Below are 21,713 nucleotides of genomic sequence, written 5' to 3'. Positions count from 1 at the left end.
ATAAGCAACAAAGCTCTTTTTTTCACAAAGCTGCCCAACAAAAGAAACACGATCGGAGGGTTGCCGGCCTTCGCAGGTGCTACTCGCTTCCCGACGGCACTTGCCCCTCTCCCCCAACCTGCCGAAGGCTGCACGGGGGATCTTTATCTTTTGTGGGAGCGCGCGATTAGAGGGGGGCGACCTTTGGAGCCCGCGAGCGTTGCGGTCGAGAAGTTTCCATCGGTTCGAACGCGGGAGCGGTCGTGCGAGGTTTTGAGTGGATTAAAACAAAATTGAAAAAAACGTCGCTTTTTACGATGCCATACGAAATATGAAGAAGAATAAGAATTGTTTAGCGTAAAAAACTTTTTTTTTTATTCGGTAAAAAAACAACAAAATACGAATTAATAAATCCGTTAGTGTCTTTGTTGGGCGTTTGAAGGAGGGGTGGGTGGGGAAGGGTCGCGAACGGCGGGGAGGCGACTCGCTCCGTCGTTCTACCACCACCACCACCCCACGGACAAGAGACTCCACAACCGGCACAACTCAGCGCTGCCATCCGTTCTCCTGGTGGTGGCGGTGGTGTCGCTTGTCGTCGTTGTTGTTGGTGGTGGTGATCGGTTGGGTAGTGGTTGGTTGGGTTGTGGTGGGAGTTGGTTGGGTGGTGGTAAGAGTTTGTGGTTGGGTGGTGGTTGGGTGATGGTGTGACTTGGTGGTTGGGTGGTGGTGGGAGTTGGTTGTGTGGTGGTGAGAGTTGGTTGTGTGGTGGTGAGACTTGGTGGTTGTGTGGTGGTGGGAGCTGGTGGTTGGGTGGTTGATGGTTGGGTGGTGGTGGGAGTTGGTTGGGTGGTGGTGAGACTTGGTGATTGGGTGGTGGTGGGAGCTGGTGGTTGATGGTTGGGTGGTGGTGGGAGTTGGTTGGTTGATGGTGAGACTTGCTGGTTGGGTGGTGGTGGGAGCTGGTGGTTGATGGTTGGGTGGTGGTGGCAGTTGGTTGGTTGGTGGTGAGACTTGGTAGTTGAGTGGTGGTGAAAGTTGGTGGTTGGGTGGTAGTTGGTTGGTGGCTGGTGGTGGCAGAGGCCACGATGGCCGTGCGATTCCACAACGCGGCCCGCGATGGCTTTCTGGAGCCGCTGAAGGAGGCGACCCGCCGTGACCTCAACACCCCGGACGCAGAGGGCCTCAGCCCGACCCTCATGGCAGCCTCGCGGGGACACCTCGAGGCCCTGCGTCTGTGCGTCAGCCGTGGGTGAGTGGCGTCGCCAACGTCGTCACCGTCGTCACGGTGGCATCGGTGGCAACATCATCATCATCATTGTGGCATTTGTCACAACATCATCATCACCACCACCATCACCACCATCATCATCACTGTGGCATTGGTCACAACATCATAATCATCATCACCACCATCATCATCGTCATCATCACTGTCATTCGTCACATCATCATCATCATCATCACCACCACCATCATCATTTTGGCATTGGTCACAACATCATCATCATCACCACCATCATCATCGTCATCATCACTGTGTCATTCGTCACATCATCATCATCACCACCACCATCATCATCATTATGTCATTAGTCGCAACATCATCATCATCACCACCATCAAGAACCATCACTGTGGCATTGGTCACAACATCATCATCACCACCACCATCATCTCATCATCATTGTGGCATCGGTCGCAACATCATCATCATCACCATCATCATTGTGTCATTATTTGCAACATCATCACCACCATCAACATCATCATTGCGGCATTGGTCACATCATTCACCATCAACATCATCATCATCATCATCATTGTGGCATCGGTCACAACATCATCATCATCACCATCATCATTGTGTCATTATTTGTAACATCATCATCATCATCACCACCACCATCATCATCATTGTGGCATTGGTCACATCATAATCATCACCACCATCGTCGTCGTCATTACCGTGGTGCCACCATCGGCATCATCACCGGCACTGCGGCAACATTAGCCGCCACGTCATCGTCTTCACCGCGGTGTTAGTATCGACGCGGCACCAGATCGACACTGTGATCACCATCACCACCATCACCACCACCACCATCACCACCACCACATCATCACCACCACCATCACCACCACCACCACCATCACCACTACCACCACCACTACCATCACCACCACCACCACCATCACCACCACCATCACCACCATCACCACCACTACCATCACCACCATCACCACCATCACCACCACCATCACCACCACCATCACCACCATCATCACCACCACCATCACCACCACCACCATCGCGCCACAGCTTACGAGATCCGACGAGACCGCACGGTGGAGGAGGCATGTCCTCATCCAGCAGTGGACGAATGTGTAACATGTAACTACTACACATGTAGCTACTACACATGTAGCTACTACACATGTAGTAGCTACACATGTAGCTACTACACATGTAGCTACTACATGTGTAGTAGCTACATGTGTAGTAGCTACATGTGTAGTAGCTACGGGCCCTGCACTTTCAAGGGCCCCACGCTAAACGCTTTCAAGCTATCAATTCCGGTTCAGTGATTCTGCACTTGCTCTATAACTAGAGTACTATACTGCCCTTCGACTTTTATGAACGAGCGGGTGTTTAAGGTTAGCGATTTGTCGTATTATCTGGCTGTATAGCAAATGAAAAAATACAATTACTTTACTGTGCAAGTAAAAAATTACGTGTGTTTAATATTAATATTTTTTATTTATTTAGGGCCCCTTTATAACATCATGCTACAGGCCCCGCACATAGCTTCATCCGGCACTGGGCATCCTGTGAGCCCAACATAAGATACAGCTTAGCTGGACCTGCACGCCACTCGCCTCTGTCCATCTCATGAGTTGATGCATTAATGTCGACTTGTAACGCGCCTCTGCATCCACACACGTTCCACTCGCTCTCGCAGAAGGCGCCACGGTGGCTAGGAGATGTTAACTACCTCGCCAGGTACACAGGAGGTCGTGGGTTCGATCCCGACCCTGACGATGCCTGTTGTTGTATATTTGAAGTTTGCGTGTCTCTCTCTCTTATCATCATCACGGTGGCTAGGAGATGTTAACTACCTCGCCTGGTGTACAGGAGGTCGTGGGTTCGGTCCCGATCCCGAGGCCTGCTGTATATTTGGAGTTTGCGTGTCTCTCTCTCTTATCATCATCATCATCACGGTGACTAGGAGATGTTAACTACCTCGCCAGGTACACAGGAGGTCGTGGGTTCGATCCCGACCCTGACGATACCTGCTGTATACTTGGTGTTTGCGTGTCTCTCTCTCATCATCACGGTGGCTAGGAGATGTTAACTACCTCGCCTGGTACACAGGAGATCGTGGGTTCGATCCCGACCCTGACGATGCCTGCTGTATATTTGGAGTTTGCGTGTCTCTCTCTCTTTGCGTGTCTCTGTTCTGCAGAGTGAGTGGAGTTTGTACGATCTCTCCCAGTTCTGCAGAGTGTGAGTAAGTGAATGTGAGTGAGTGGAGTTTGTATGATCTCTCTCTCTCCTCCTGTTCTGCAGAGTGGGAGAGTGGAGTTTGTATTTTCTCACTCTCCTCCTGTTCTGCATGGGTTCCCTCCAGATGACCCAGTTTCTTCCCATAGCTAAAACAAACACACCTCACACAGTGTAACCGGTAAAAGCCAAAACATCACAAATGATGAAAAATCACGGGGACATTCCTTAACCCTCTCCCGTTTCCGAGACATCTGCAAGTTGCAGGGTGTGGGGCGTCCCGTTCACCGCCGAATCTCGGAACGCGCGCCAGCGGCTCGGCGTTAATGTCATTTAGAAAGGCGTCGTTACTCACCGCAGAGAACCGTAGCGACACGACCGCCGCTCTCTACAACAGCTGGCGCCAAACTGTGCCACACGCCCCTCCAGCGTGGCCTTGTGAGAGCCTCGGTACGTCTTCCAATCTAAAGACGTGCAGGTAAAATTACCTGGTTTTTTCTTCACATTCCGTTCCGATGATGTACACGGTACGTCGTCGGAATGGAATCGGAAGGAAACCCGATGACGTACACGTACGTCAGAGTGTGAGTACGTCATCGGAATGGGAAAGGGGTTTAACCCTAGGAATCCCACACGCGAGCAAACGTCGCCCTCGCCACTACGAAACACCTGGCAGGACCCTCCTGAGCGACAGCCTTGTCATCTGGTCCAACACCAATGGGGACTAGGCTCTAAAGAAAGCCGTCTCGGGTGTGGACCAATCAACTTCAAGGACAGTGCATATCATTATCATTATCAGAGTTGCTTCTTTTTGTTTGCTTTTTTGACTACTTGTGTTGTGGTTATTGCAAACATGATGCCTTGAATAAAGGTGTCAGTTTTGTACCAGTTTTAAAGGGTAAAAACCTACTACTAAGCCTTGAACTCTTTGCTGTGTCGACGTTATTAGCGCACACGGGGGCTTGTGGCAGCTTTCACCGACGTTATTAGCGCAGCAGCAGCGCCAATAACGACGACGACGACGCGTGCGTGCGTGCATCAGCGGAGACCCCGAGCGCACGGACCTGTGGGGCAACTCGGCGCTGCACCTGGCGGCGGGCGCGGGCCACCTGGAGTGCGTGGCCTTCCTGGCCGACATGGACGCAGGCCTCTGGGCCCTGGACAACAACTTCCACTCGGCGCTGGAGCTGGCGGCGCTGCGCGCCAACTCGGACTGCGTGGCGCTGCTCGACGCCGCCATTGCCGACAAGGGGCGCAAGGACCCACGCGGAGTCACGCGCGCCAAGGAAAAGGCGCGGCGGGTGAGTGCGCGCGTGTGTGTGTGTGCGTGTGTAAGTGTGTGTGCGTGTACGTGTGTGTGTGCCGGAGGGTGGTGTAGCGGTCAGCACGCTGCGCTACGAACCCGGCGACCCGAGTTCGATTTCCGCCAACATCGCTGACGATTATTTGAGCCGGTCCTGGGCCTCCTCTAGGTCGACTCAGCCTCAAATGAGTACCTGGTGCGGTGCGTTAAAACATCGCCACCGGGCAGACAAAGGTGGCCGGGCGTGATGCTGGCCACCCACCCCCTCGTGTACCGTTCTGGCCTTCATAGGTGCTCGCTAACAGCACTTGCCCCAACAGCCTGTTACAGGCTACACGTGGGAGATGATCTTTGTGTTTAAGAGTGAGCAGCGGTGGCGCACTGCCAATAAGAGTGGCCGACATTTGTAACCGGTTCGGCGTGAAAACGCCATCGCCGCCAGGGACCCTGGCCACGCGCTGTTTCAGCGGCGATGCCAAATCCGTTCCCGAAGCTCCGAGGGTGCCGAGCGAAACGTCAGACATCGCGCCGAAATGAGGATGCGCGCGACGGTGGCGGCCTGGACCACTGCTCGGGGAGACGGCCGCGTGGCGGGTCGTCGCGACGGCAAGCGACGCGCGATCGTTGACTCTGCACCCTCCCGCGTATCTCGCCGCGCAGGAAGCGGAGAAGCGCGTCGGCGAGACCACGAAGCTGCAGGAGAAGCACCAGAAGCGCATGGAGCGAACCGCGGCGGCGGCTTCCGGGACCCAGGGCCGGGCGGCCGCGCCGGCCGTCGGCTCGCGCCGGGGCTTCGGCACCTTCGGAACCTTCGGCACCTTCGCGCGCATCCAGGCGAAGCTCAAGATCGGCACGGTGTCGCGCGCCGGCGGGCAGAAGGAAGCCGGCGGCGACGGCGAGATGGGCGAGGAGCTGGGGAAGAGCGGAGGCGGATGGGAGAAGGCGGCGGGAGGATCGTTGCCCGAGGAGCCGCACTCGGAAGAAGAGTAAGGGGAGGGCGGGGAGGGAGCGGCCGCATGAGGAGCGCACTCGCTCGCTCGGTTTTCCCCCAGGGGTGGGATGGTCCCTTGCCCGAGTGCGACTGCGTCTGGAGACGCCGTGCAGACGCAGTGGGGGGTGTTTATTATGGCTGCTGCTGCTGCTGTTGTTGTTGTTGTTTACCAGCGGGGCCACTTGGGCAGATCGAGCAGTGATGTCACACAGCGGCGCGTGATAACATGGGCCCCCCCTTCCATCCATCCCTCCCTCCATCTCTCCCCCACCCCTCCTCCATCCCCAGAGTATTCGGCCGTTGCTATAAATTCCCAACACGATTTTGATGGCCCAGGACGCTTATTACTACTCGGTTGGGAGCCTTAAACTAAAATAAAAGTAGTTTATAGTTTAGTTCATAGTTTAGTTCATAGTACTGTTCACCCTCCGCCACCCTTTCTCTCCGCAGCGCGAGCGAGGAGTCGGTGTTTAACCGCCCGGGGCTCGGCAACATGGTGTTCCGTCGCAACTTCCTGAGCGGCGGAGCGTACAACGTGGACTCGGAGAGCGTGAGGGGCCAGCGCAACGCGACTCCGGCCTCCTCCTCCTCCTCCGCCGCGACAGGAGCCGGCTCCGCGGAGCGACCCGGCGCTCTGCCGGCACACCGGGAAGGCGGCGGGTAAAGAGCGCGGCGGCGGCGGCGACGCGAAACGGGGGGTCCGCCACCTCTCCGATTCACAAAAAACGCCGGGCCGCACGTAGCGAGCTCGGGGTCGGCCGTGGCTCAGGCTGGGCCTCGTTGGGAGGCCTGAGCCTGGCCAGGACCCTGGCTCAGGGCTGGCTCCAGGTAAACGCGGCGGCTCTGAGCCACGGCTCGCTTGAGCCGGAGCCGGAGCCGTGACGTGACGCTCTCCCATTCCGATGACGTACCATGTACGTCAACGGAATGCAGAGGTCGCAAACGGGTTTTGATTCCTTACCCGTAGCCGGCCGCACCAGGGTCGCAAATGGGTACCCGTACCCGTACCCGGCTGGGTACCCGTACCCGGCTGGGTACGGGTACCCGTTCCCTACCCGAAATGAGTGACAAACGGTTACTCACCGGTGACTCACAGCCTACCCGTACCCGGCCGCACCAGGGTCGCAAACGGCTACCCGTACCCAGCCAGGTACGGGTAGCCGGGTATCGGATAGGGTACGGGTATCGGGTACCCGGTTGCGACCTCTGCCGGAATGATGGAGAGGGTTCAGTCTTCTTGTACCGTCATCAGTTTTTCTTCCGAATTGTGGAAAAAAAAAAAAAACCTTTATTGGGACGGAGGCTCCCACAAGGCCACGCGGGAGGGGCGTGTGGCACGGTTTGTCGCCGGCTGTCGTAGAGTGGCGGTGGTCGTGTCGTTACGGTTCTCTGCGCTACGTCTCTCCAAGTAACATCAACGCGAACCGCTCGCGCGTTCCGAGATTCGGCGATGAACCGGACACCCGCCCCACCCTGCAACTTGCAGACGTCTCGGAACGGGAAAGGGTTCATATCTAGAGGACCGCAGAGCTCGGGAAATTTAAAACTATTTGTTATTTTACCAGGTAAGGCCCCACAGATCTGTGCAGCTCTTTGTCAGAAGCGACCTGGTCATCACAAATGACAGCTCAACGAAGTGGATAATCATCATCACGTGGACATTTATAGCAGCTGAATACTCATAAGCGCTTCATTCTAAATGTAGAGGGGAATAACCGGAGAACAATCCACGCGACTACGGGGAGAGAGAGAGAGAGACGCAGACTCCAAATATACAGCAGCAGGCGTCTGGCTCGGGATCTAACCCACGACCTCCTGTATACCAGGCGAGGTAGTTAACATCTCACCAGAGAGAGACACGCAAACTCCAAATATACAGCAGGTGTCTGAACGCGTAGTGATGTCGATTCTAAATGTGGAGGGGAAAAACCAGAGGACCTGGAGAAAAATCCACGCGACCACGGGAAGAGAGAGAGAGAGAGAAAAGCAAACTCCAAATTTTGAACAGGCGTCAGGGTCGGGATCAAACCCACGACCTCCTGTATACCAGGCAAGGTAGTTAACATCTCCTAGCCACCGTGATGATGATGAGAGAGACACGCAAACTCCAAATATACTGCAGCAGGCATCGTCAGGGTCGGGATCGAACCCACGACCTCCTGTATACCAGACGAGGTAGTAAACATTTCGCCACCGTGGCTCACGGATGGCTGCTGCTGCCTTTCCCGCTCGTCTGCGGCTCCTTATCGGCCTCTCTCTATTCGAGAGCGAGCGGACACCGCGCACACGCACGTTCAACTCCTTTCGCCCCGTGACGCTGCCAACCGAGCCAAACACTCTTAGGACGCGCGACGTCGATTCTAAACGTGGAGTGGGAAAAATAAAAAACCAGTATGACCGGAGAAAAATCCACCAATGACGACTGCCTTCCCCCCGCCCCTGTCTCCCGCCCACAAGCTCGTCCTCGCTGGCGCTGCAAGCCATGTGGGACATGCTGGACGAGGAGGGCGAGCCGGCTTCGGGCGACGGCGAAGAGATGCCCTGGGAGGACGCGGAACTGGGCCTGGACGACAACGGCGGTGGCGGCGGCGGCGACGACGACGACGATTGCGGCCCTCTGGACGCCTTCCTGGCGTCGGCCGGCGCGGAGGAGTTTGCGCCGGCGTGCCGTCGGGAGCGCCTCGACCTCGAGGCGATGCTCCTCTGCTCCGAGGGCGACCTCGCCACCCTGGGCATGCCGCTGGGGCCCCGCAAGCGCGTCATGGCGGCCGTCGACAAGCGCAGGAGGGCTCTGGCCACGCCGGCGGGCGTCGCTCGCGACACCAAGCTGTGACGGAGAGAGAGAGAGAGGAGCGGACAGAGAGGAGAGAGAGGAGGAGTGGACAGAGAGGAGAGAGAGGGACCAACGTGGACGCTCGTGCCCGGCGGCCGCCACCGCTGCGAGCGCCGTTCGCGTCACCGTGGTCGTGCTGACCCCGCCGCCCGCCAGCGGCCGCGTTGGGTTTTCCAGCGGCCGCGTTGGGTGCATCGCGTTCCGTTACGTTGGGTTTGCCGTCGTCCAGCCAGCGTGGCGAACAACAACGCGTGCCGATGCCGTGGCGGCCGTGTCGCCGTCGACGTCGTCGTGAGCACTCCGTCGTGTTTCCGGGTTGCGCCGATTTTATTCGGCGCGACGTCCGACATTTCACTCCACGTGCCAACGGTAGATTCTTATTCGAAAGCCCCTGGCGCAGAGGGAAGAGGCGAGGGGCCTCCACCAGAGTGAGCTCTGGGGAGCCCCTCTACAGGGTGTTTGGCCTACTCTTCCTCACTTGGTCACGTGTTGAAGGCGGGAGTTACCCACGTGTTGCCACGCCAAAGGCAACGTGACGATCCACTTCTTCGTCTTCGGTCGTACGGCCGATGGAGACGCAGAGACAACAACTTACGATTTCACATTCGGGTGGCCAAGTCAGCCAACCGCGAGCAGCGAAGTGGTAGTGGTGTGAGTGTGTACCGCCCCTGCGACGTCTCCTTTGTATTTGTGGACAGGGGTTCATTGCGCGCCTTATACGTTGTTGCTCCGGTCTCCGTTCTGGACGACCACAGTCACCACGCACCGCTACTGGAGAGTTTCTTTTTTGACATTTTTTGTTCGCGCATCAGGCATCGTCCGCATCTCCTGGCATGCTTTGTGCAGTGGGTGCGGATTAGGGTGGATCCATGAGCTCTAGATTTGAAGCTTTCATGACTGCAAGGATTCATACTCTGGTTTTTTCGGTAAAGTCATGTATGTAGAAAAATAAAATAAATGAAAATTAAATTAAATCACGACGTTTCGGAGGCAACACAAGCTTCCGTATTCAGGTGGAACCGTTACAGCCAAAATCACTTAGCACAGTGAAAAGTCGTGATTTAATTGAGTTGTTTTCATTCATTTTATTTTTTTACCTACGTGACTTTACCGAAAAAAACAAAGCGTATGGACCCATGAGCTTGGTCGCAAGATCGAACCCAAGAGATCTTGTTTTGGGTCTTTCACATGCAGGAGATGCCTGGGGTTTGATCTGCCACGAAGCGCACGGTCCACCCCTAACCGCATCCACTGCACACACCATGGCAGTCGAAGCGGCTGATACCCGATGGGTTAACGGTTGCGAATGAGCAAGCTCAAGTTAGACATTGTTAGCAAGACCGCTGTGCTGTTGCCAAGTAACAAATGTACCCCCCCCCCCCGTCGATCAGCGCGGCTAAGATTCTCGCAGTGCGGCTGCGGACCTGCGGCCGTCTGGAATGCTCTTTCCTTCCGATGTTAGGAAGCGTACTGCAAGCTGTGCAATTTTAAATGTAAATTAAAAACGAATTTCCTTCACAACTGATTTTTGTGCGTTTTAAGTTTGTTGTTCTTCACCCCCCCCGCACCTCCGATTCGCACGGTTGGCTACATACGGTGTGAAAGAAGTTCAACATTTCTAAATGCTAATTACTATGCATTAAACGTATACAAGTAAAATCTTGGATTGCGATTAACTTGGTCTGCGAGTGTTTTGCAAGACGAACACATTTTTAAAATAAATATTAATTTGATAAACGAGCGAGATCTTGCAATACGAGTAGTGCGCGTATAGGCTTTGTCTGCCGAGCGTCACGTGATCACCACTGATAAACGAGTGCTTTGGATTACAAACACGTTTCCGGAACGAATTATGCTCGCAATCCAAGGTTTTACTGTACTATTATACACACTACCATACAGTACACTATATATGCTATATACTACACTACACAATACACTACTATACACTCTAATTAGCTGGGTTGGCTACGTACGTTGTGCAAGAAGTTCAACATACATACAAACTACGATACACTACGCGACGACACACTACACTACCACACGCTACGCTACACTACGCTACTATACGATGGGAACAAGCGGTTGCATCATCAAAGAGTTAGGCGTCATGCACCCAATCCTCCCCCACACCACCACCCCCTCGTCCTGGTTAAAGAGTAAAAGGAGCATCTCAGGAGGGGGATGATCACCACACAGCGATTCAGGTGAATGTGTAATGAAAGGCAGACTTTATTAGGAAGACCGAATTGGCTTTCACATTCGAAGCGAGTATGCGAATCGCGATCCCAGCGCACCTAAATATTTATGGATACGTCCCCGATGAGATTGTAGTTGAGTTGGGTGTGATACGGTACCACCTGTGGTGGCCATACAGCACACCCGTGCACGATATACACGCGTCGCTCGCTCGCGCGCGCCTGCGTGCGTTCTTTTGGTAGACGCAGAAGAGCCAGCCACACGCGCCGAGAGGAACCACGCGCGGTGCCACGCGGTGCCACGCGAGCCATTCTGATCCCTCGTATAAACTCTGGGGGTGGGCCCGCGCGTAAAAAACACATTTTCCACCTTCGCCTAAATAATTTCTCCTCTCGTACGAAAAAAATAACAACCGTAAAAGAAATCTACAGAAAGAAAAAAACGCAACTCCAACGCGTTCAAAAATATATTAAATATATATAAAAAACAAAACCGCATCACATATTTTTGGAAGTTAGAGAACTCGTCAATCGCGACGAGACGGCATTAAACGTCGTGGCAGACGTCGTTGGCACGCGAACGCGACGGCGTTTGGCTCCGCGACGACCGCACCTCGCCAACCGGTGGGACTTTTATTTGCAAGCGTCCGTTTGCGAGAACACACTTAACGCGCGTCCTCGAAATTTTCCAGGAACGCATCCGCTGCTACGAGCAGCGCGCTCGACGAGGCCTTCCTGCGTTCCCGTCATCGGCACAACGTCCGACGTTTCGCGGCCGACACGCGGCGGAGGAACACTCGGCAGAAACGTCGGACGTCGCGCCCGAACGACGGCGCGGCGGTCGAAGCCGGGTAGTTTACGCCGTTCCAAAAGTCAGGGTTGAGTTTTGTCGGGAGCGGCGCGCGAGCGTGCAGCAGCAATATCCATCCTCGTCCGTTTCCCCAAACGACTCTCGCACTCAGACCGATTGGCACCGACGTAATTCAAATAAAAAAATAAATAAAAACATTGAAAAGCTAAATAGAAAAAAAAGAGCCCAGCGGAAACTCCACTGCTTCTGAGACGACCGAATCGGCCGGAAGAGATGAAAAAAATTAAACTCGCACCGCAAGACACACGACAAACAATTTTTTTTACGGGGCGAGAAACACGACGGCTCGTTTTCTAGACGGCCGCGGAAGACACCACACAGGACTTTTGATGTCACCGCGCGCACACCCGAACGTATCCGGCGAGGCCCGTTCTCCGTTCTCCGTTGGCCCAGGCGAAAGCTCGCGTCTAAGTAGACGTCATATTTGGCCAGCTGCTTATTGAGGATTCGTGCATACGTTGCAGGAGGAAGGAATGGCGGCCGCCTTCTCTTCAGGCTTTGTCATTAAGTAAGTTTTCAAAGGCGTTTTTTTTCTCCGGCTACATCCGAGCCGAGTTTATTTGATTTCTTTTCCGCCAAGCCGAGCCGGTAACTGAAACCGCGCTACGCCGCTGTAGCCGGCCTCGTAGGAAGACTTCCGAATCTGGCTCGGGGGGCCGAGCAGGGCCAGGGCTAGTGGGCCGGTGGCCACTGACGCGTTCACCGCGTGACGCGGCGTCACTGCGGCGCAGAGGTCGCAAACGGGTTTTCATTCCTTACTCGTACCTGGCCGCACCAGGGTCGCAAACGGGTACCCGTACCCGGCCGTACCCTACCCGATACCCGGCCGGGTACGGGTAGCCGGGTATCGGGTAGGGCACGGGTATCGGGTACCTGGTTGCGACCTCTGCCGCGGCGTCACCGCGCGTCTCGGCTCGCTCGCCGCGGCGCGCGATGTCAACGGTCAACGGCTCGGCGGTGGAAAAACAACCTGGAGCCCAGCGATCCGTGCCGGGCCGGCTCGTTAGCGTAGAGGAAATGAAGTATTTACTGTGCGCCGTATAAACACCGCGTCCTGTACAGGTAAACAAAGTCCCGTACACAAAGTCCCGTGCAGGTGGCGGCCGGCGGCGCTTGCGTTTGTGAATGGCGCCAGCACCGTCCTGAGCACTGGGCTTGGACCCCCCCCCACCCCCCCCCCCCCCCCGGGCTTAGCGTAGCTCAACATCTGTCGAGTTTGCAACGAGCAAAACCCGGCACGGTCACCGCTGGCTCTACCCGGTCAGGAGAGGGCAGCTTAGCTCCGTTCCAAGCGCTGTCCAGGCTGGGGCGGGGGGGGCGGGTTAACAACGCCGCCACCGGCAACGTCGTCCGATGGAGGTTCTCGCTCGCGACGGAAGCCTTCAATGGACGGTGCCTTCGGCTGGCCGAGCGAGGCGACACGTCCCGTTTGAACGTCATCGTCGTCGTCGTCACGTCTACTCCATCCGCACGGGAAACTCGTCTACGGATACGTACGTACGATGAAACTTCTTTCGCGCCGTAAGTAGCCAGCCGTGCTAATCGGAGGTTAGCACGGTTGGGGGGAAAAAACAACAAACTAAACACAAAAATAAGTTTTAAATAAATGAGTTTGCAATTGAGGATATATATATAATGTAGTATATATTATCTAGTAGATATATCGAACGCTGCATCCGGTGTCGTTCCGGAACGCCGTGACCCGTGTATCCCGGTGACCTGTGTAAAGTGCATCAAATCAGTTTAACGCAAACTCGTCGTCATAGTCGTCGTAGTCGTCGTAGTGGTTTCCAGATCAATGTTAGCCGTAAAGGTTTATTTAAATGTTTTGGTGAGATCGCGTGATATATAAATGTGCCGTGAACCCACCGCCACCACCATCACCACCCGACACGGCGAATCAGGAAGGGTTTGTCACGTGACACAAAAGGTGCCGAATGGCTACCGTTGGAGGGTAAAAAAATTCTGGCAAATCGCTGGTGACGCTGCTGGTCGCGATCATCCCGCAAAACGTCGTCAAAATCAAACCGTGTACGCCGTGGGTTTTACTCGCCAACGCACAACCGGTGTGTGCCGGATTGGCACGTTTTGTTGATGTGACAAATCTTAACCGATTGGCCGTGCCGGGTGGCGGCGGAGGCGGGTTTAACGGCTCACATTCACATTTACGCGACCTCACCCCAAGCAACCTTGATTACGCGTCGAATCAAACGATTGGCGTGCGGCAGACGCGTTCCCGGCCCCACCGGAGCCAACGGCCGACAGGAAGATGAACCAGCCGGAATAGACGAACCGTCCCCATCGCTCGCGAAGGAGAGGGATAATCACCCGTGAGGCAGCGCGCGTGCGATCGGCAACGCGATCGGTAACCTCTTTGGCTCCAGGGATCTCTCAGCCCTCTCCGTTAAACTAAACTTTGAACATTTCTGTTAATTATTTCAACCAGGTAAAGTAAGGCTCACCGAGCTATGCAGCTCTCAGAAGTGACCCGGCTTTCGCAAGTGATAGCTCAACGAAGTGGGCTTATCATCATCATCGCCACGTGAACATTTATAGCAGCCAAACACTCGAAACGCGTGATGTTGATTCGAAAACGTGGAGGGGAAAAAAACGGAAGACCCGGACAAAAATCCACGCGACCACGGGGGAGAGACACGCAAACTCCAAAATTCACAGCAGGCGTCAGGGTCGGGATCGAAGCCGCAACCTCCTGCATACCGGGCGAAGTAGTTAACATCTCTCCAGCACGTCTTGTTTATATTCCTAATCTGCCACTGCTCTCTGCTATCTCTATCCCGCTTCATCCCCACGAATCTGCACCTCCTGTCGACCGCTCTCTCACTCTCCCATTCCATCTCGCTCACCACTTTCTGATCTGTGCATCTCGGAGCCACGCGGCTCGGAGCCATGTGGCCCGGAGCCCTCGGTGATCAGGAACGAGAAACATCCAAAGCGATTTCCGTCTTAACATCATTTTTTTTTTGCTTACGTATATACACACACACAGACACATTCTTATTTTTGCGGTGGTAATGCCGCGGCAAACTGCCGGCGACGCGCGCGATTGGTCGAAGGGAAGTCCTGCGATCGCCTGACCCTGACTGCCGAGTGGTCAAACCCTGTTTAGGGAAGCGGGTAAGGAAGGAGACACGAACGCTTCCCCAACTCCTTCCCCGCCCCCACGCTTGTGGATGCAACGTCGTGTTATATACAGAGGTGTATGTCAGTGCATCCCTGTGTGTGTGTGTGGCACAGCTGGGGAGCGATAGTGTAGCGGTTAGCGCTGCGCTATAAACCCGGCGACCCGAGTTCGATTCCCGCTCACGGCCAACACCAGTGACGATTATCTGAACCGGTCCCGGGCCTCCCCTAGGTCGACTCAGCCTAAAATGAGTACCTAGTGCGATGTGTAAACATCGCCGCTAGGGAGACAAAGGCGGCCGGGCGTGGTGTTGGCCACCCACCCCCTCGTGTGCCGTGCCGGCCTTCATAGGTGCTCGCTAACAGCACTTGCCCCTACAATCTGTTAAGGCTACACGGGGGATCTTTTTATCTTTGTGTGGCACAGCTGGTGCATCCGCCAGCCATCTCAAGTCAGCCAACCCATGGCAACTTGACCGAGTCCCGTGACCTCTTGGCCAGCGAGCCTTCGACACTTCGCGCGGCCTCAAAGTGCACCTGGGCCAGGCACGGGCGCGTGGCGACGTCACCGCCACCGAGTGGTGACTGCCGGCCGTTGGTGTGCGTGCGGTCTTGTTGGGAGCGGCAGCGGAGCAGGTCAGCGCTACGTTGCGCTACGGCACCCGGCGACCAGAGTTCGATTCCCGCTCTCGACCAACAACAGTGGCTATATTTGAACCGGCCCTGGGCCTCCCCTAGGTCTACTCGGCCTCAAATGAGTACCTGGTGCGTAATGTGCAAATAACGCCACTGGGGGAGACACAGGCGGCCTGGCGTGGTGCTGGCCACACAGCCCCTCATGTATCCGGCTGGCCTTCATAGGTGCTCGCGAACAGCACTTTGCCCCAACAGTCTGTTAAAGGCTCTTCAGGGGGGACCTTTGATATCTGTTGTGCGTGTTTGTGTGTGTAGGGGGAGCGGTAGCGTAGTGGCTAGCTGGCTCGCTGCGCCCGCGACACTCGGCCGCCCGAGTTCGATTTCCGCTCACGGCCGGCATCGGTGGCGATTATTCGGACGGATCTTGAAGCTACCCTAGGTTGACCCAGACTTCAAAATGAGTACCTGGCGGCAGCGTGTAAACAATGGCACGGGGGGGAGTGGGGGGGTGGTTGGGATGAAGGCGGTCGGGTGTGTGCACAAGGCGCCCCCCCCACGGCAAGCCGCATGACTCCGGCGAGACCTCGCCCGCTCATGCACCGGCGTCACGACGGGAGGTCGGGAGGAAGGAGGGCGAGAGGGAGCGGGTGTCCGAGCCGAGCCAGCGCGGGGCCCTCTCGGGCCCGGTGGGTTTCTCCACCGGGATGGGTCGTTGCCGAGCAGGGCCGGGGCCGATGGGGCGTTGGTTGCGCGTTCGGCGACCGGTCGGTCGGTCAGAACGCCGTGGCTGCGCCGCCGGCTACGCGCCTCTCGACGACGGCGGGCCGGCCCGGCTCGCGTAGTGGAAAAAAACAGACCCGGCACCTCGTGAGCTGCGCCGAGAACGGCACCGGCACGGCCCAGGCGGTTGTGGCCTTGGTCACGCCGCGGGAAGAGAGAGAGAGAGGCATAAGGCGCTTGGGCGAGAAGGGCGGCTCGGAAACCCCTCCATCCGATTTGTCCGTCGGTCGGTGGGGCGTCGATCATCGCCCGCGGGACGGGGCCGGCGGGCGGGAGGCGGGAGGTCCGGCGAGCAGGCTCAGTGGCGGCCGGTGAAGAAGATGCGCCCGGAGAACAGCAGCCCCACGATGACGAAGAAGATGGAGAGCACGAAGAGCACGTAGGAGGAGCCCACCTGCGCGTTGGCGGGCAGCTTGTAGGCCTCGCCGCCCAGCGCCTCCGCGGAGAACCCCGCGGGGAAGATGAGCGCGCCCAGGCACATCATGATCACTGGGAAGTGGGGGGGGCGGGAGGGTGGTGGGGGGGGAGGGGGGGCGGGGGGGGGGGGAGATGCCGCCATGAGAGGCACGCAAAACTCCTGCGTTTTCACTCCACATTTAGTGGTGGCAAGGAGATGTTGACTACCTCGCCTGTAGACTGGCCCTGACGACGTCTGTACACTGGGAGTTTGTTACCATGACGACGCCTATAGACTGGGAGTTTGTTACCCTGACGACGCCTGGACACTGGGAGTTTGTTACCCTGACGACGCCTGTACACTGGTAGTTTGTTACCCTGACGACGCCTGGACACTGGGAGTTTGTTACCTTGACGACGCCTGCACACTGGGAGTTTGTTACCCTGACGACGCCTGCACACTGGGAGTTTGTTACCCTGACGACGCCTGTACACTGAGAGTTTGTTACCCTGACAACGCCTGTATACTGGGAGTTTGTTACCCTGACGACACCTGTACACTGGGAGTTTGCGTGCGTGCCTCTCTCCCTCGCCGTGGTCGCGTAGATTTTTCTCCAAGCTCCTCCGCATTTTTCCCCCCCTCCACACATTTTAGAAAGAATGTCACCACGTGTCCAGAGCAGCGTTCTTCATCGCAAAGCGAGCGGGGCCACCGGCGACGGGGTGGGAACGGGGGGACGGAGGGGACCACCACTCACTGGCGGCGAAGGCGAGCCAGCGGCTGTAAACGACGGCGCCGGGCCTCCAGCGGGCGACGCCGATGGAGACGCAGGCGGCGGAGAGCGTGAGCACGCCGCACGCCAGGAACGCCAGCGTGGCCTTCCAGGGCGCGGGGAGTTGCGAGGGTGCAGAGCACGAGCGCTCCCGCCCGTGCAGCTGCTCGCACTGCAGGACCAGGCCCAGCGTCTGCACCGCTGCACAAAGATCCCACCACAACCCCCACCCCCCCATGTGTAGTCTTAACAGGCTGTTGGGGCAAGTGTTGTTAGCGAGCGGCTGCCTACATAGGTCGGTACGGCACACGAGCGGGGCTGGGTGGCTAGCAGAGGTCGCAAACGGGTTTTGATTCCTTACCCGTACCCGTACCCGGCCGCACCAGGGTCGCAATCGGGTACCCGTACCCTACCCGATACCCGGATACCCGTACCCGGCCGGGTATCGGGTAGGGTACGGGTACCTGATTGCGACCTCTGGGATGAAGCCATGTTGCAGGCGCGGGTAGGTTGATTCTAGGAACTTGAATTGTGAGAAGAGACAAGACGTTGGGAAATTAGTGACAAACGGTGACTCACCAGTGACTCACGGCCTACCCGTACCCCGCCGCACCAGGGTCGCAAACGAGTACCCGTACCCGGCCGGGTACAGGTAGCCGGGTATCGGGTAGGGTACGGGTATCGGGTACCCGGTTGCGACCTCTGGTGGCCAGCACCACGCCCGCCCTCGCTTTATCTCCCCGGTGGCGACGTTTACACACCGCACCAGGTACAGATTTGAGGCCAAGTCGACCTAGGGGAGGCCCAAGACCGGTTCAGATAATCGCTGCTGATTTCTGTCGCAAGTGGGAATGGAACCCCGGTCGCCGGGTTCGTAGCGCGGAGAGACAAAGGTGACCCGGGCTGGAGAAATCCGTTGAGCTATGAAGCTTTTTTCCAAGCGATATCCAGTAAGAGAAATACAACAACAAAAAACATGACAGGGTTTCAAAGTATCGGAAAGGTAAGCAAATGATACAAAATAAATACGTAAAATAGATTAAGTATATCGTCTCAAATTTTGATTTAAAGCTTTCGTGACTGCAGGGATTCATATTATTGGTAAAGTCACGTAGAAGGGATACAATAAAATTATTAATTTTTATTCTTTTATTGTTTCCCTTCTACGTGACATTTCCCAAAGAACCAAGAATATATATCATCTCAGTATAATCTGGATAACACGGTAACAGGTAGGAATCTTTTACTGCTATAGGTTTATAAAGAGCCTTATTCCAAGCCACTTTACAGCAATTATAAAATTGTACACCAGGTAATGATAGTGGTTGAGATAAAGAGTGAGAGGTGATTAAAAGTGGTAACAGGTAAGGATTAATCCTCGCGCTAGCTGCTGCCCGTTACCGTATTATCCATGGATAATATCGGTCGCGAAAGCTTACGTGTTAAACGGTTACCGTGTTCACACACGGACATCTTGCACACAAGACCTTTATTTAGCCTTACAAGTGCAGGGCACTAATTCCACACGTGGCTGGGACCTATTAGCGGACCACGTGAGAACAAATTAGGGCCCATTAATTGGAAGTGTTAAATCATGGCCTTTGTCACCGCGGGAATGTGGTGATATCTGGCCTATAATAATAGGGTTTTGCCTATTTTTTATGGAAACAAAACCGAAACCTTTTTACGAGGATTCGTGTCTTCATTAACCACAATACTTGCGGTTAAAATGCAAACAAAAAAACACTCTGATAATATATGCATTGTCCTTGAAACTGATTGGTCCACACCAGAGACAGCTTTCTTTTGAGCCTCGTCTCAATTGGTGCTCGACCAGATGATGCCAAAAGGCATACACAGCTCAAAGACAATGCACTATCAAAGTAATGAGGGCTCGGGGTAAGCATCTACATCATTAAAAAAAGGGAAAACCCCTATTATTATATGTTGGTACTGGCAAAGGAGGTCTAATGATGATATCTGTCCCATTTAAACGAAACTATGAACATTTTATTTAGTATTTTACCAGGTAAGGAAGGCCCACTGAACTATAACAACTCTTTTTCATGGGTGCCCTGGCCATTCACAAATGAGAGCTCGGCCAAAGAAAGTGGGTTATCATGGTGTGGGGATTTCTAGCAGCCAAATGTCCGCCGTTGAACTGCTTTCGTGCGAAACTCTGTCAACGTGTGACATTGAGTCGAAATGTGGAGGGGAAAAACCGGAGGACCCGGAGAAAAATCTCCACGACCACGAAGAGAGAGACACACACCATATTCCAGATCATGGATCGAACTCATGGTCTCCTGTATACCAGGCAAGGTTGTTAACATCTCCTAGCCACCGTGTCGCACCTATTTAAGCACGCGTTGTCTATTATGGGTCTCCCTCTCCCTTGGTGTGCCGAGAAAACCCATTGTGGCTAGTCCCAACCACCACTACCACCACCACCACTGCCAACAACCACCACCACCGCCACCACCACCACTGCCAACCACCACCGCCACCACCACTGCCAACCACCGCCACCAACCACCACCGCCACCGCCAACAACCACCACCGCCACCACCGCCACCAACAACCACCGCCACCACCAACCACCACCACCAACAACCACCGCCACCGCCAACAACCACTGCCACCGCCAACAACCACCGCCACCAACCACCACCGCCACCACCGCCACCAACAACCACCGCCACCACCAACAACCACCACCGCCGCCAACAACCACCACCGCCACCGCCAACAACCACCGCCACCAACCACCACCGCCAACAACAACAACAAAACAACCACCACCACCACCAACAACAACAACCACCGCCACCACCAACAACAACAACCACCGCCACCAACAACCACCGCCACCACCAACAACCACCACCACCGCCACCACCACCGCCAACACCAACAACCACCCACCACCACCACAACAAACCTGGCGGCTCAGCCGTCCTGATCCAGTCGGGGTTGAGGAGGCTCGCCACGGCGAACACGTCAGCCACGAGGAAGAGAAGCCCAGCGGCCACCGTCAGCCTGTCCATGGCCACCGCGGCCTGGCGGGGCCCGGTGGGGCCGGGTGAGGAGGGAGGGTCACGGCTCGCTCACGGGCCCTTGGCCTGGTGGGGAGGCCCTCGGCTCGCTCACGGGGCCCGGCAGGGGCCGGGTGGGGAGGGAGGCCCTCGGCTCGCTCACGGGGCCTGGCGGGGCCTGGCAGGGATGCCCTCGGCTCGCTCACGGGACCCGGTGGGGCCGGGTGGGGAGGGAGGCCCTCGACTCGCTCACGGGGCCTGGCGGGGCCTGGCAGGGAGGCCCTCGGCTCGCTCACGGGGCCCGGCGGGCAGGGGAGGGAGGGAGGCCCTCGACTCGCTCACGGGGCTTGGCGGGGCCTGGCAGGGAGGCCCTCGGCTCGCTCACGGGGCCCGGCGGGCAGGGGAGGGAGGGAGGCCCTCGACTCGCTCACGGGGCCTGGCGGGGCCGGGTGGGGAGGGAGGGCCACGACTCGCTCACGGGGCCCGGCAGGGCCCGGCCCGTGACGTTGCCGCCAGCGGCGATCCGCACGATCTCATCGCTGCTGCTGCTGCGGCAGCTGGGAAGAGGCCTTTCCCCCCCCCACCCCAAGCCGGACTCGAAGCCGGGCAGCCCTCGCCGCTTCAACGCCTCGCACCACGGGCTGCCAAGTCGCTGTGGACGATTTCCCACGGCGGGTTTAAAACACGCGGGATTGATCGGGAGAAGCTGTTAAGCAACACGAACAACAAACCTATACTAATAAACCTCTTCTTCCTGGTCAGCCCCCTTTTTTTTTGTGGTTCTTACTGTAAAGTAATAATATTATTAATATTAATACGACTACTACGGTACCAGCAAATGAGTTTCCACTGAACACCACGAGGGGGAGTTGTCACATGCCCAAGACTTTGGCTGGTGGCGCCCTGATTGTTGTGTGACCAGGGTGGGTCCGGATGTCTTGTGACTCCCCCCTCCCGACTCCCCCCTCCTCCTCCCCCCTCCTCCTCCCCCCTCCTCCCCCTCCTTCCCCCTCCTCCCCCCACCCCCCTCCTCCTCCCTCCTCCTCCTCCCTCCTCCCCCCTCCTCCCCCTTCTCCCCCCCCCTCCTGCCCCCCCCTGCTCCTCCTCCCTCCTCCTCCTCCCTCCTCCTCCCCCCTCCTCCTCCCCCTTCCTCCCCCCTTCCCCCCCCCCTCCTCCTCCCCCCCCCTCCTCACTCCCCCTCCTCCCACTCTCCTCCCTCCTCCTCCCCCCCCCTCCTCCTCCCCCCAATTTCACTTAAACACAGGGGCGCGAAC

General features: G+C 56.4%; 3 protein-coding genes across 3 annotated transcripts in view; 1 reads left to right on the top strand and 2 right to left on the bottom strand.

Moving 5' to 3' along the window:
• The first annotated feature begins 1,047 nt into the window (after window positions 1–1,047).
• On the top strand, window positions 1,048–8,608 carry LOC144950464 (pre-mRNA splicing regulator USH1G-like). Its single transcript, XM_078880587.1, has 5 exons — window positions 1,048–1,228; window positions 4,524–4,782; window positions 5,445–5,770; window positions 6,226–6,435; window positions 8,233–8,608. Exons 1-5 carry the CDS (start codon window positions 1,065–1,067, stop codon window positions 8,606–8,608), a joined length of 1,335 nt encoding a protein of 444 aa, XP_078736713.1. The 5' UTR covers window positions 1,048–1,064.
• Window positions 8,609–11,900: 3,292 nt separating this feature from the next.
• On the bottom strand, window positions 11,901–21,210 carry MOSMO (modulator of smoothened). The gene is made up of 3 exons (XM_078880568.1): window positions 20,346–21,210; window positions 17,389–17,604; window positions 11,901–16,723 (listed from the first exon to the last, which is right to left on the bottom strand). Exons 1-3 carry the CDS (start codon window positions 20,449–20,451, stop codon window positions 16,533–16,535), a joined length of 513 nt encoding a protein of 170 aa, XP_078736694.1. The 5' UTR covers window positions 20,452–21,210; the 3' UTR covers window positions 11,901–16,532.
• RADIL (Rap associating with DIL domain) overlaps window positions 20,501–21,713 on the bottom strand; it is a 71,514-nt gene continuing 70,301 nt past the window's right edge. Inside the window, exons 20-21 of the mRNA XM_078880664.1 lie at window positions 20,918–21,091; window positions 20,501–20,617 (exon numbers count right to left, since the gene is read on the bottom strand). Coding sequence (XP_078736790.1) covers window positions 20,501–20,617; window positions 20,918–21,091 — 291 coding nt within the window. The remainder of the gene's footprint in view (window positions 20,618–20,917; window positions 21,092–21,713) is intronic.

The sequence above is a fragment of the Lampetra fluviatilis genome, chromosome 58 (genome assembly GCF_964198595.1).
Source record: "Lampetra fluviatilis chromosome 58, kcLamFluv1.1, whole genome shotgun sequence".
NCBI lineage: Eukaryota > Metazoa > Chordata > Hyperoartia > Petromyzontiformes > Petromyzontidae > Lampetra > Lampetra fluviatilis.
Note: the sequence above shows the minus strand (reverse complement) of the source record. Positions and strands in the feature narration are given on the sequence as shown.